The following is a 14,980-nucleotide window of genomic DNA, read 5'->3' on the forward strand; positions in this document are numbered from 1 at the left end:
GTCCTCTGCAGAGGAGGCAGCGCCTGAGGACCTAGGGGGAGGCTCACCCATATCCCTGGCAGAGGTAGTTAAAAAGCTCCTTGGTGGCAAGGCGCCGGGGGTGGATGAGATCCGCCCTGAGATGCTGAAGGCGCTGGACATAGTTGGGCTGTCCTGGCTGACACGCCTCTTCAATGTCGCATGGGGGTCGGGATCAGTGCCCATGGAATGGCAGACCGGGGTGGTGGTTCCCATCTTCAAGCTTTCGACCGGGTCCCTCGGGGGGTCTTGTGGGGGGTGCTGCGGGAGTATGGGGTGCCGGACCCATTACAAGGCGCGATCCGGTCTCTGTAAAACTGCAGTAGGAGCTGTGTCCGCATTCTCGGCAATAAGTCAGACACGTTCCCGGTGGGTGTTGGCCTCCGCCAGGGCTGCCCTTTGTCACCGGTCCTGGTCGTGATTTTCATGGACAGGATATCTACGCGCAGCCTGGGGGCGGAGAACGTCAGTTTCAGGGGGTCTCGGGATCGCCTCTCTGCTATTTGCATCTAATTAGGATGCCCGACACTAAATATACTAAATATAGCGTACAGTGCATTCAAATTAAATTTGTTTTTGCAACGTTCACATAATTGACACCAAAGACGAAAGGAAAAATATGTAAAGCTTTGTGGTATTGACATGGAATCTGGTAGGAACAGAGAGCATACACAAACAAACCTGTATGGTTGGACCAACAATAATTAAGATTGGTACAAACAGACATCTTTTTTTCCCTTCTATTTGTACATTGCCGTCACTGAATTTCTTTGGCTCTGTGCACTTTCTATGAGATGTAATTGAGAAACTTTTACACACATAGACTAGAGATGCATTTTTGCCGCGCAGTCGTAATAGGTTGCCTGTACACACAGAGGAAAGGAATAAGGATGTTATGAAAGTCAGAAGCCAACAGCCAAATGAGCTGGAATGCGGTTTACAGATTTGCATCCACGCTGAAGGTTTGGCTGCGTTCAAATTTAGTCATTTAATGCAGGAAAGAAGTGAAAGTGACATGTTCTTCCTACCTTGTAACATCCTACTGCCTTGTTGATGTCTCCCTCTCTCTCGAAGAGCTGTCCCAGGAATTTATGTGCTTTCGGATCTCTCTCCTGGACTTTGAGGTACTCGGATACATGTCTAGGAAGAGCATGAAAGATGTAAGATTTATATCAACACAATGGAGAGCTCTTGAGAAGCAATGATACATCCAGTCAACAACAGGGAAGCTTGTGTCCTCACCTTTTGGCCAGTTCATATTCCTTTGCTTCAAAGTACAATTTGGCAAATAAAAACCCTTTGACTGGCTTCTGTGGAAAGAAGACATTCAAGAGGAATATCAATGAACCAACAATGTTTGAAGTAATTATATTCATATTTATAGTAGTTATGTTAGCTAGCAGGCACAAGGATAACATCATTATTTGTCTTATAGGTACATTTTCCTGGATACAAATGACCTTTACACTCGGATATATATAGTGTCACTGGAACATTTGGCTCTTTACCAAAACTAAAGACCACAATGGAAATATTACAATTTCTGGACTTTACTTTGTAATTCGTGTAGTTTGGTTGTCATTCAATGCCCTGATTCCAACAGTGTCAAATAACCTAAACTATGAGGTTATTGTATATAGAAAATGTTTTATGCTTAACGTTAAGTTAGCCAGTCAAGTAACTTGTTTACAAGTTACTTAGTGAGCATTTAAGCTAACGTTACGCTTCCTGAGTAACGTTAAGGTTTTGGCGTACAGCTAGTATGGTGTTAACTTACATGAGGGGAGAATGAAGCCATGTTGTTCACAGACGGTAACGTATTAAACTAGTAACGTTACTAGCTGTGCGCGTAACTTAAATCAAAGTATAGCTGTGCAAGTGGTGGCTAACTAGCACGGCTAATTGTGGCTAGCGCTGCTGCAACAAGCCCCATGCCGCCAATTTGTGGGTAGAAATGAGAGGACCGGCCGGTCTAACGGAAGGACCGCACGCCGGACGGTTAACCGACGGTTAGCCGGCTGCTAACCAGGAACAGTTAACGGATGTTAAACTGAACACACAATCCAAGTTAACGGACTAAACGGCATCTTAATTAAAACAACTGGTGCTTGTTTCCTTACACCGGTTGGCTGACACATGCTGGTCTGACATGATGGCAGGGACATGCTAGCGTTAGCCGCCGGGGCTCAACTTACCTCTTTGAGTGAAGGAGACGAACTCTGTACGGAGGAGACGTAACGGTCCACTTCAACTTTACTCCGCCGCATGACTCCCCCCAAAAAACGGATTCTTCTAAAAACGGTTGACTATGGTTCATAAGAGTACCGGGAATTCACAACAAACCATTAATATCGGTTCCACTGTCACTCCGTAATGCTAACTCCCCACATTGCGCAGTCTCATTACAGTCAAATGGCAGAGAGGTCACGTGGGCGATGTGCTCACTTGAATTAACCAATGAAAAGCGAGTATTCAGTATGACGAATAGAGGTGGGGTGAACCATCTGTCTGGGCCACATACTCTTTGCATTATTTGTGTATAAAGTATAATTCAAATAATCTGCTAATTATTCTACACAACAATCATCAAAAACTAGTAAAATCTCATTTGGTTATATTTTGCAAGATGGATATTTATTGACGATAAAAGGGAAAGATAATAAGTAATAGTAATAATTGCAATGGTTTAAAGAAAGTTATTTTATTAAACCATGCATAATACTTTATCAGGGACAGTTTAAGTAGTGTATTACAAGTACTAAACGTGTGTATTAAGTGTCATAAAGCCGTAATTACCTCTATATCCATGTTGTCTGTACTTTATGCATGAGTGGGAGTAAAGTTGTACCACAACACCCACTCAATATTATGTTTCCAAGAAAGGATTTCATAGCTCAAGTAAGTCCACAAATGTTACTTTCAATGTAGCACAATTAAGCCAAAACCTGCTTCAACATTTAGCATAAAACATAATGTAAAAAAATTAAAAACATTACTACATGCACATTGGTATGATTGACACACACTGTTTATTAAGATGAGCAGACATAATTACCGTAGATATAATGAAAATAGCTCTTAATTCAAGTCTAGAACATGCACTTTGGTGTGTTTACATGAAATAAATACAGTCTCTTGACAAGCAAAGATCAAATACAGAATAAGAGCAGTGTCTGTCTGTGTAGAGTCGTCTCAGACCTATTATAGAGGAGCTGAAGTTCAGAGGATAGCTCTACTTCTACATGACAAATGTTGTGGCACAGGTAGTGAAACAGTAAGACATTTCTATATAATAGTGGAATGTGTTTTTCTATTAAACTACAAGGTAAAAGATAAGCATTCTGTGTTAAAATACTGCTCAAGTGAAGCTATTCTTTCCCCAGTCGCAACAGTTGGCTTTCTTTCCTAAGAGGCTCTGAGGCAGTCGGTACGCCCCTCTAAGAGGATCCCTTTCTCTGGATTACAAACAGCAGAGACACATGTTCTCCAACATTCGGCCTCCGCACATACCACAAGGCATCATGTTGCAGGACGCACAGAGTTACCAGTTGCCCCTGCAATAAATCCTGTTACTGCGAAGCGTATTACGTTCAGTGTTTGTTGACAGTGTGTCAGAGGTGCTTCTTCTAATATCCAGTCGCCATCTTGTATTTAATACTGTAAATGGGAGTAGATAAAACAAAAACTGAACAGTATGAACTCGGGGTTTATTTTGGCAGTTGTGTTGGATTATATTAGATTGTACAAGTGCACCTAATAAACTGGTAACTCGGTGTAAATACCAGTTGATATAGAGATTGTTTCACACATAGCACATCATACTGCAGGTGACGGGTGAGTCCATCACTGTAGCATTAAGGACGAGACAGTATGATGTCAAACTGTAAATACACAACAACTTTATAGATAACACAAACTTATTTAGCACAATATAAAAGAAAATACACATTAACAATCCATAAAATAATACATGTTGGTGGAAAACAGGAAATATGAGGCCCTATATCTACATTTAATAAAACTGTATTTTGCTCGACTTTCTTTGGGTTTACTGCATTATTATACGAGAGTAACATAAATCAAACAGAGGACACATGGCGAGGCATCATACCTTTTTATCATTCTCATGTTTCTGTATTCTTTTAAAGCTCATTTTGAGATACAGGACCATCATCTTTAATATATATAGTGAAATAAGGCAAGCATGTGAAAAATATTCAGTACAGTATTTGACCCAAAAGGCACTGAACAGGTTCATTTCAAACCTACTGACAACAACCTGTCAGTTTCAAGATCATAAAAAGATCTTCTATAACTGAAAAGACAAAAAGTTTGCACGTTACGCTGAAATTACCAACCTAAATTTAACATACCGATTATGTAAAACATACAAATGCTTTGTTATACGATTGTCAACCCTGGACATGTGACTTGCATGGCCAAATGGGAGGGGTCTCATCTATTTCTCCCTTTTTTCCTGTTTACTTCCGGGCAACAGTTTCAGACAGCTTCTTCAGCCTCTTCTTCAGCTCCAGAGGGAATTTCTCATAGCACTTCTTACACACCGGCTTCATGTCAAACTCCACAAACTTGTTCCTGCGGGAGAGAGAGTGAAAGCCACCGTTACAGTTCGGATGTTAGATTTCATCACTGCCAGTATGTGCGCACCTCAATCTCAATGTATGTCCAGTTTGTGGACACACACTTCAGCACTGACATGATGGCCGTGATATTCAAAAAATGATTTTTTTATTAGCACGTTAATAATACACATATGATAACATAGTTGATCCAGCGCCTTTCCTTTAATTACACCAACACTGGTGAGCTCTTTAACACCCTCCCCCTCCAGCTGTCCTGGACGACATTTGTTCCTGAAGCACATAATCGCTGGCCGGACCGGGGCACCTGTTAAACCTCGGTGGGACCTCAGCACTTCCACAGCTGGGGCCAGAAAGCTGCCGGAAGTGATTATAGCGTTACCCTTTATACCCAGACAGACCATATGACAGACCAGAGTACGAGCCTTAATCCTGACTAGTGTTTCTGGCCCGAGAGGCGGTCATGTACCGACACATTTCCAGCGCTAGGCCTCTCAAACATATGCAGTCTCTGCTTATTCACGCACTAAACGTCTGCTTTCATCTTTTGGCTCGACAGCCAGATGAACAAAGTTGGATGAGGATGAGGATGAGTATAGCATGGAGCATGTTTGAAATATGATGACAGTGAAACAACAAAAGAATAGAAACCGGAAGAAAGATGGAAACTGACCAAAGGAAGGAACAGTCGAAGTGAGGAGAAAGCAGAAAGAGCGGATCACAGACACATGGGTATCATTGGTTTCTTCTTCTTCTCTTTTGAGTCGCGTTCGCGCTTGGCCAGCCGCCGCTTCATGTCGTCCGGCAGGCGTTCGTAGCAGTGCTTACATACCGGCTTCAGATCCACCTCCACAAACTTATCTCTGACGGAGCAGCGAGGAGGGAGAGATAGCGCGGGGGTTTGAAACAGGGGAAGAGAAGAGGAAGGGCAGTTGGAGAGGAGGAGGAGGAGGAGAAAGACGCCAAGGAGGCATAAGTAGAGGGAAGAAGAAGGATGAGAGGAGGAAAAAAAAGAAGAGGTAGGAGGAGAAGGAGGAAGAAAGTTGGAGCGAAAAAGTGGAGCAAGAGAAGCGCACAGGAGGACAAAGAAGAGGGGATGGTAAAAGGGAGGAGGGGTGGAGAAACAAACCCACAAAGACACAGGGTTATAAGAGAAAGGTGGAAAAAACAGGACTGAAAAACAGACAGTTAACAGCAGTAAGTAGTCTCAGATGCAGGGTACTGAAAGAGAAAGAGCGGCCAAGTCACATGTGACTTTCTGTCAGTCTTCAGGGAGCTTAACTGATAACATACAAGTACATAATCTATCTTAACGTGTGTGGATTGATCCCACTCCACAGGGACATTATCAACGTTACAGGGTGTCACTTACTTGAGGGTGAGCTTGGTGTTGCAGGTAGAGCAGGCAAAACAGTTGACACACCAAGCCTTGTTGAGGGCAGACACCACTGACGAAAATAGAAAAACACACACACTGTCACATGAGACACTGTTCCAATTTACCGTCACAAGGCTGAAGTTAAATGGGTTTGGTTTAGTCGGAAGTTCAGAATCTCATTTTTAGGCAAAATCTGCAAAACAAGACATCTGCACACGTCGTTTTCTTACCATCTCCTTCAATAACACGGTTGCAGTGGTAGCAAACATCTCCAAACAGCTGAGTGTGACGAAGGAAGAGAAACAGAGGGTGAGCAACACCAGCGACAAATCTTATACGAGTTATAAAGATCTGTAACATAATGCAGTGCTGGAAGTCTTTATATCACATGACATGCTGTATTCAAAAAAACATGCAAACAAACACGGGCTAACTAACACAAGTTGTTACACTGACTTTCTGATCCAGCGTGGTTCAGATTGAGACTTGTTCAGAGCAATTTCTTTAGAATCGAAACTGTAACTGAATTTTACTTCAACTATCTACCAGTTTATGCAATTCAAAGGGAAGATTAACTGTAAAACTAATCAAAGTTCAGTGTTCAACATAAATATACTCCGAACGCGGCTGAGCGTTACCTGGTTATAGTGCGTCTCACAGTAGGCCAGGCCCTTGCGCTCGTAGTGACGGTGTCCCAGGAAGGGTTTCTCACACTTGGCACACACAAAATGCTGCAAACAAACACCAAAGCCAAGCGCACAAGTGTTAGCGCAACAGTATCACATTCACACCGCGTCACAGTCAACAGCACCACGGTCTGACTTCGACGTTATCAGGTCAGACCACAACCAGATCAGTTCAGTCCAGATGTCCTGTTTTGGTGGACGGAGGAGTGAGCTTGAGAGGGGGCGCTACTCCTCCAACCAGACATGTGAGGAACTAATGGTTGGATATGACAGAATTAAAGGGGGACTGAATGAGGACCCCTCATGTGTCCGTGTATGGGGACACCTTGGATGAGTATGGAGTAGGATGACACCAATATGGATTTTCTAAAGCCAAAACAAAGATGATTTTGCAAGCCTATATATCTGTCAATATTCAATGATGTGAAATTTGACGATTACCTGAGATAAAGAACAGATTTCCAGGATAATTTCATTCTTCTAGTGTATAAAAAGCCTCTGAGTTACGAGGTAACTCGGTTGAGAATATGATCTGAAATCAATCTGGCCTGTAGATCTCTGCTCTGGACCACAGTGCTGGACAGACAGACGGACACTAATGGGTGAACTATTAGTGTAACCCTTTGTAGCCAGGCAGGGAGAAGTAGGACACGGGGCAGCAATCAATGTCAGGCCGATGCTTAAACCCCCTCACCATGTCGAAGTGTCTCTCACAATAGGCTCGACCACCTCGCTCAAAAAACGGGTGGCCCTGAAATGGGCGCTCGCACACAGTGCACACGTGATGCTTTGTGTGGAGCAGGGGAGACAGGAACATGAGCATAACATATGAACAGACAGAAGGAAATAGGAAGACAGGCGGTGGAATGACACCAGAGAGAATATAACAAAAGAGACGGGTAATGGAGGAATGGTGGATGAAGCCCGGAGATGGAGCGCAATGAACACAACTGTGGAGATAAAGCTGGGAGAAGTATGAGTCACACATGTGGCACATATTGAAGTGAACTCATTGGAATGAAATGAAATGTACACAAGTAAATTGAGCAGGAAATCCATAAAACAATTATTGTAAATATCATAAATCTCAGAGATTTCTGTTCGGTTCTGTATATAGAAAACAGAGTAATAATCATTTTATAGACACTACATCATTTAACATGTACTGTACATACATCTGGAACCAACCTGGCAGACGATACCAAATCAATGAAGTCATTGACAATGTGTGAATCCAGTGAATATATTCAAGTAGTGTGTCCTAATCTTCAGGGAACCGTGGTTGTTTTTTTTTTTTAAAGTTCCTACCTCCACATGCCACTGTTTGCCCATGGCATTGACCACACGGCCCTCGATGGGTCTCCTACAGGCCCCGCAGATGGGGACCCCCATCTTGTCGTGGCAGGGCAGACAGTAGAGCTCCCCCTTCAGCTCCCTGGCATCCGCCGTCAGCTCCTTACTGCAGAGGAAGAGGTCAACAACATCATCTCCGAGATCATCATAATGCAAGTAAAGACTATTTCACTTATGTCAAGAGTCACTTGGACTGAGTCTGATCACAGCATGGCACACCTTGTGTGTATTTGTGTGTGTGTGTGTGTGTGTGTGCAATTGCAATGACATAGTTTGTCCACAAGAGAGCAGTATCATAACTGCTGAACAAATAAAGTGTGAACCCGTCATGTGATTAAAAGACCTCTCTATCTGTGAGTCTGAGGCGTTTTCACAACTCACAACCTGACTCAGCTTGCATCCACCGTCTACTGTAGCCTGAAGCCCTCCCGCTGTCTGAATGATTTGTGAGACTGACGCACAGCTGGGAAAGTTTTGTGTGTGTGTGTTTGTGTGTGTGTGTGCATGATTACCCGCAGTTGTTGCAGTTGAAGTGATCAGGGTGGTACGGGTCGTTCTTGAACAGAAGAGGCTGCTCCTCGATAATGGCGTGGCACTTCTGACAGATGTACTTGCCGAGGCCTCGAGCTTTCTCTCTGTTGTGACATGGACGACACAGGTGCCTGATGGGAGGGAGAGGAGCAGGTGAGAGGAGAAGTTGACAAAAAGAGATACTTGATGAGACACTTAAGTGATCTTCTGAGATAGATTAGTAAAGTCTAGGCCTGCATCAAATAGTTTGATCGTTCGGTTCGGTCTAGCAGCACCATAAACTACATTTATATAATGACAATAACACTTTTTTTTCTTCTTTTTTAGGGTAAAAATACGACGACAGACATTCAAAGCTTCATGTACGGTCTTTCACCTTCATCATAACTTTTGAGGCAGAACGGTTAAAAGGAGATCAACGAGGACAAGGTCTTAAGAATGCTTGACATGGCTGTGTAGAAGTCATAGAAACATCCCCCTGCCTCGCAGTAGACATGAACTGATGATTGGTTGTAGAGGAACTGACCTTCCAGCATTCTTAACAAATCCAACATCAGCGAGTACGGCACTGCAGAGATCACAGCAGAAGCAGTCTGGATGCCAGCTGTTGTTCATTGCCTTGATCACGCGGCCAATGATGAACTCCCCTTAGAGAAGAAGAGAAGATTATGGATTATTGGATATTGTTTAAAAGGGCATAAACTCAAAGCTCCATCTCCATATGACCCCGAACACGTCGGGTCAGGTAGAGGAAGTGGATGGGTGCTATTTATTCTCCGTCACTGCAGTTCCTGTACTCACCACACTGGTGGCAGCAGGGAGCGAACAGCATCTGGAAATCATGTTCACAGTATTTCCTGCCTTCAAACTGTCGACAGGGTTCAAACAATTTGTACACAGTTAATTAAAGCACACAGCTGTACATTAACACAATATAATAGGCTGTGTGGCAAACAAACATTTATAATAATTACACTTTTTTTTCAGCCAGATAATCTTTACAAATGGACACCACTATGATTTTGAAGCGTAGTAAAAAATCCATCGACTCGGAGATAAGAGAGCCAGCAGTGCAAAGATGCTGACTCATATCTGGGTTTTAGGACTCATTCCTGCAGCACTCTATATGTTATGTTGATCATAAATGGCAGCACCAATATGTCTCTGTTCCCCAGCAAAAACTTGAACATGTTCTGATTGGTTCTTGAGAGTTACTTTTTTGACGACTCAGCTTAGAGAGCTTAAATCTATCAAAAGAGTCTTGATGATGAAGATGGATGACATATATGGCATTACTGTTCTTTATTTTATCTTTCTGTCAGCACAAAATGCAGATGTGGGCTAAAATATCTTAGTCACACGGACCGAGTCACAAGTTTGCATGTGATACTACTCTGTAGTATGTGTATGAAGTGTATAAACACTGGAGTATTCCAAACAGATGGTTGGTACCACACTATAGCACATTAGCTGTACAATTACTTACAATTACTTAATAAAATCCATACTGAGGATACCAAAAACTACATTTTCAGAATTTCTACATACATAAAATAATTATAAATAGTTATTTGTGTGGCTTTTATGTTCTTTCCACTTTAAATATAAAAAGCCTAACTCAGTATGGTCCTACTTCATCACAGAGAGACGGGCCGACTGTTGCTTATTTATGGCAGCAGGTTGAATTATTTACAGGGCCCCAGAGGTTAATGTAAATCCTTTGGCTTTGCTGTTGTATTGAGCGGTGCATTAGCGACACCTTCTCTGCAATAAACTCATTGAACAGAGAAGCATCGGGTCCTCTGGGGCCAGCCGGAGAATCATCGGGCCTCGTGTGTCAAGGCCGGTAAGCCAACAACTTACTGGAACGGGCTTCGAATAGTTGTGCCCACCCGTCTTTATTTACCTCAACAGGGCCGTGTGTTTAAATTCTTTGTCTGAGGAATGTGCACCAACAACAGCCGTGTGATAAAAAGTGATCTAACTGTCTGGTTCATCGACTCATCGCGGCCACTGGAAATGTGTTTTAAGCTGCTAAAAGAAGCGTCACTATGATTTTGATATACATTTTTTGAGATGATGAATTTTAAATGTGTGAGGACAAAGTGTTACCTCATAGAAGAGTCCCTCTGGGAACTGTTGGAAACACTGGGCGCACACAAAGCACTGCTCGTGGTAAAGCTCCCCGTTGCTGTTCACTATCTTCTCAGCCGGGGCGAAGCCGCTCTTGCAGCGCTCACACATGGCGTTGGCCAGAGCGTTGGCCATGTTGCTGAGGAGAACAAAAAAACACTATCATCAGGATCAGAATGCACCGAAAAAGTTGAAACACACAAAGAAACGTACACAATTATCACATCAGTTTTTAATCTGACATAACCTCATTTATAACACAATGTATCTGTCGTGTTTCTGTAAGAAATGATTCCAAAGCATAGGCCGGGGTCATGCCAGGACACACCAAATACCAATAATGTTACATCTGTCACGTGTTTCTCCTGCCTTGAACAGCTGGAAGACGTACTTAACACAAGGAGAGAGGTGAGAACGGAAAACGTGATGCAAGATGTTATCAGCCGTTGCAAACTCGCACACAACATCTTGGTTCTGGGTTTGTTTTGGCTCGGCCTATCAGGGTGTGGGGATCACTGAGGTGGGAAAACCTACGTGTTGACTTTTCAGAGTCGAGCTGAAGTTACAGTTTATACAACTGCACTGTTTCAACAGTGAGTGCTGTGTTCACACTGCAAGTCATTTTCAATGGAAGCAACAAACTGACGGCCGGCGCGAACTACCAACAACTAATCAAATTTGAGCTGGTCTCAACTTTTTTTTAAGTGCGTCAACGATTAAATTGTCAACCAATTGTATGTTGTTGTTTCGACCTGTTGCGTTCCATTGAAAACAAATGTCGTTATCCAGTTCATAGTGCTATTTAACGACATAACTATGTCAATGAGCACTTGAGCAACACTTCAACGGAGACTCTGCGACAATGTAGGTGGCCACGCTTGTTGCTTTTGTCTCTGATAGTCTAACTATAGCATACGTGATGCGTGTGCGCATGCATAGATATGAGTCAATATCATGTAACGAACATAAAAACATTAGTCTGACGTAGTCCGATGACTGCCTTAAGAACAAACCTGGTGTAACAAATGAAGCCAATCCTGCCCTTTATTTTACTGCTTCTCTGCAAAACGTGAGAGCAATATATCAGCGGGGCCGGGCCCCAGGCTACATATCTTCTACATTGGAGGCACTGGTGCCAGAAGCTGACACACAAACGTGGTCACAGCCCAAAACCTGCTGATCTGGATACCAACACTTTGGGAATTCTAGAGAAGGGAAGAAGAAGAGAGAAGAAGTCCTGCTATCAGTTAAACACAGCTGGCTGTTTGGTCCAGTATGTATCTGAATGACCTGAAGTAATCTTATAACTGGATAATTCTCTATAATCTAATATATATTTTCATATCGCCCCACCCTACATCGATTCCAGATTCATGCTTTGGCTGAACCTTGCACTAAATCCATCACGATCCCATCATAAGTTGAAAACAATGTCATAAAACTGCAAATGTGCAAAATTGCCACACACTAATTAATCAACAGCTAAAATAAATAATAACAACACCGCTTAGAACCCGAATCAGACTGCAAGTACACGAGGACATGTTGCAGAAAGACGTGTTAAAAGAGGAAAAGAGAGAGGAAGAGAGAACGGTGGGAACATCCTGGTGTCTCTGCTTTGTTTGAAAGGTCGGAATACCAACGTGTATCCAGGCAACACACACACACACACACACACACACACACACACACACACACACGCACACACACACGCACACACACACGCACACACACACAAAAGGCAGGGTAAAATGTTTATGGAGTCATGCCATCTGTTCATATTAACTTAGTTGGATCCATTTGGGAATTAACAACAAAATCCCCCAAACTCTCAGACACACTGCTCATCACTGTACTCTGAACTGCTCCAGGTTCAGATGGAGGACTAAGCACAGCCTCCATCTGGGTCCACTTCTCAAACTTATCAAACAGACGTTGTTGATATCACACATGCAGACGGCCCTGCCCTATCTGAAGGGTTTTTGGGAGGAAGTGACACATCCCCGAAGGCATTTCCCACCCTCCTATCTGCCTCTACCACCCTACGGGAGCGAGAAACAAGCCTATACGTAGTTGTAGGACTGAAATAAAATAAGGTTTTCTTCATTAAACTCAAAGTGCTTTGTCCATCTGCACCATCCAGGCTCTCCATCCAGCGTCCTGACTTTAGTAACAGTACTTTCAGTTGTAAGGTGAGTAAAACAGGGTGTGTGTGTGATGTCCACCCCATAGACTTTTTAGATTCAACATCAAATTCTTGCAAAGAGTTTGTGTCATTGTAAACCCCACCATGCTGACCTGAGACTATAAATGGAGGCTGGTTGTCAGACTGTTATGAATACCTTCTGTTCCCTTCGTCCTCCTCTGGCCTCCATGTGTCTTCAGTTTCCTTTACTTTTGCATCTCCTCTACTCTCTCCTCTGTTTCTGTAAACATCTGCAAACATCTGTAGGGCTATATAGGCAGTGGAATAATCCATCATTCATTTTTCATCTCTTATGACAATATTATGGAAACTCAGATATTGCTCCCAGCTGTCTAAAGTTTTGTACTACTTTCATCGCATATTTGCATTTTCTTCTTATACACATTTTCACATGTTTTGGTTAAACAATGTCTGTGCTCAACAGTCTTTTATTTATGTCCGATTTTGTTTTTAAATACCACACGTATGGGCTTCAATGTCTCCATGACTAACAAGACTCTCAGTCTATCATCTCCTTGTCCCACCTGAGCGAGAACACCTTTAGCCAAAATCAGATTTTTATTTTCCACCAGGCTTCAAAATGTCCTTCCACAAACACTGTGGGTGACCCCCACGTCCATGTTTTCCCACAGCCTACAATGAGGCCAGATCAGTCCGAAATACACGACGTATATTTAGCCTTCCTACCCCTCATGAACACATACTCCGAATGCCAAGCCCCTTCCTCCTGTGTGCTCACTCCGGTAGTGCTCCGAGCTATTCCTGCACAAATACATGGCGCCCATCTTAACCAAATCAAACCAGGCAGGTCACCCCCGGCTGCTGGAATATCAGAATTCCTCACATTCTGTAGCACTACAGTAAGCTCTGAGCACACACACACACACACACACACACACACACACACACACACACACACACACACACACACACACACACACACACACACACACACACACACACCGCGTCAGAGACCGAATTCCACACCACACACACACACACACACACACACATCTACTACCTCGTAGCGTTTTTCCTGCTATCAAATTAACTGGTATGTCAGTTACCAAAATGCACAATTCTTAATCTGTGACAGTAATGTAGTGATGCGGTAAATCATCCACCAATCACAAGCCAGGGAATCAAACTAGAACTCCGGTCGAGAGTGGAAGTGTGTCCCTGAGAATAAAAAAGCTTTTAAGTTAACCACATAACTAACTAAATACGGCAGGTTTACTGGCTGCTGAGTCAAATCTTTTCACACCACACTAGTAGGATTTTTCTGGATTTTTTCTGCTCATACCGTTTGTAAAAGTAATAATAATAAAACTAGGTATAATATTCACTACGTATATGGTAAATGGTATTCTGGTTGACAAGTAACTACCGTTCTTTAACCCCTGTTTCTCTAAACTGTGTACTTACAAGCGGGCATAAAAATCACAAAACTCCTTATAGACTTTGACGTCACTCTTCCGTCTCTGGGACTTGGAGACCGGGACCTCGGCCTCCCCCCCGTCCCCGGCCTGAAGCCTCTGGTGGTAACCGTTCGTCTCCCCTTGGGGAACGTGGTCCGGGGCTTCTCCATCCTCAGGTATGGACGGTGGCAGCGCACGACCGTTCATCTCCATACTCGTCTACGACAGTCCAAAGTGAACCGCAGAAGTCCGCCTAACACCTGTGTCCAGAACGCTCCCAGTAGTAATCCTCTGTGTTCAGTTTCCACTTCCAGTAACGGGAAACGCTATCGAGTGAGCAGCGGGAGCTGTAATCCACATAGCAAGAGGGAGAGCGAAACACTGATCGGACTGCGCTGGGTGTACTCTCCCTCTCTCTCCCTCTCCCTCCCTCCCTCACACACTCCCTCTTTCTCTCATTCCCACATCAACTCTTTCTCTTTTTTCTCTCACACAGTCAGTCAGCCCTCCTGTCCCACTCGCCGTCTATTCTTGGGCAGGTTACTGAAACTAAAGAGCCCACCCTGACGCCTATCCAGACAGAGGTCACTGTGCCATCACTCACACTCTCACACACACACACACACACACACACACACACACACACACACACACAC

At 43.5% G+C, this 14,980-nt stretch overlaps 2 protein-coding genes across 9 annotated transcripts in view; both read right to left on the reverse strand.

Annotated features, from left to right (window-relative positions):
• ranbp2 (RAN binding protein 2) overlaps positions 1 to 2,509 on the reverse strand; it is a 20,412-nt gene extending 17,903 nt beyond the window's left edge. For all 3 annotated transcript variants that reach the window (XM_031858441.1, XM_031858440.1, XM_031858442.1), the window contains exons 1-3: positions 2,214 to 2,509; positions 1,261 to 1,328; positions 1,047 to 1,158 (exon numbers count right to left, since the gene is read on the reverse strand). In XM_031858441.1, the coding sequence (XP_031714301.1) occupies positions 1,047 to 1,158; positions 1,261 to 1,328; positions 2,214 to 2,285 (252 nt within the window). In that variant the 5' untranslated portion in view covers positions 2,286 to 2,509. The remainder of the gene's footprint in view (positions 1 to 1,046; positions 1,159 to 1,260; positions 1,329 to 2,213) is intronic.
• Positions 2,510 to 3,024: 515 nt separating this feature from the next.
• lims2 (LIM and senescent cell antigen-like domains 2) overlaps positions 3,025 to 14,980 on the reverse strand; it is a 21,298-nt gene continuing 9,342 nt past the window's right edge. For 3 of the 6 annotated variants that reach the window (XM_031858458.1, XM_031858456.1, XM_031858455.1), the window contains exons 2-11: positions 10,680 to 10,839; positions 9,369 to 9,435; positions 9,094 to 9,214; positions 8,549 to 8,698; positions 7,992 to 8,142; positions 6,636 to 6,728; positions 6,228 to 6,276; positions 5,992 to 6,067; positions 5,293 to 5,482; positions 4,527 to 4,614 (exon numbers count right to left, since the gene is read on the reverse strand). In XM_031858458.1, coding sequence (XP_031714318.1) covers positions 5,338 to 5,482; positions 5,992 to 6,067; positions 6,228 to 6,276; positions 6,636 to 6,728; positions 7,992 to 8,142; positions 8,549 to 8,698; positions 9,094 to 9,214; positions 9,369 to 9,435; positions 10,680 to 10,839 — 1,012 coding nt within the window. In that variant the 3' untranslated portion in view covers positions 4,527 to 4,614; positions 5,293 to 5,337. Of the gene's footprint in view, positions 4,615 to 5,292; positions 5,483 to 5,991; positions 6,068 to 6,227; positions 6,277 to 6,635; positions 6,729 to 7,991; positions 8,143 to 8,548; positions 8,699 to 9,093; positions 9,215 to 9,368; positions 9,436 to 10,679; positions 10,840 to 14,331; positions 14,931 to 14,980 lie in introns of those variants that run through there. The other 3 variants (XM_031858453.1, XM_031858454.1, XM_031858457.1) reach the window with 3 other exon arrangements.

This window comes from Anarrhichthys ocellatus, unplaced genomic scaffold (genome assembly GCF_004355925.1).
Source record: "Anarrhichthys ocellatus isolate YVR2014 unplaced genomic scaffold, GSC_Weel_1.0 scaffold20, whole genome shotgun sequence".
Lineage (NCBI taxonomy): Eukaryota > Metazoa > Chordata > Actinopteri > Perciformes > Anarhichadidae > Anarrhichthys > Anarrhichthys ocellatus.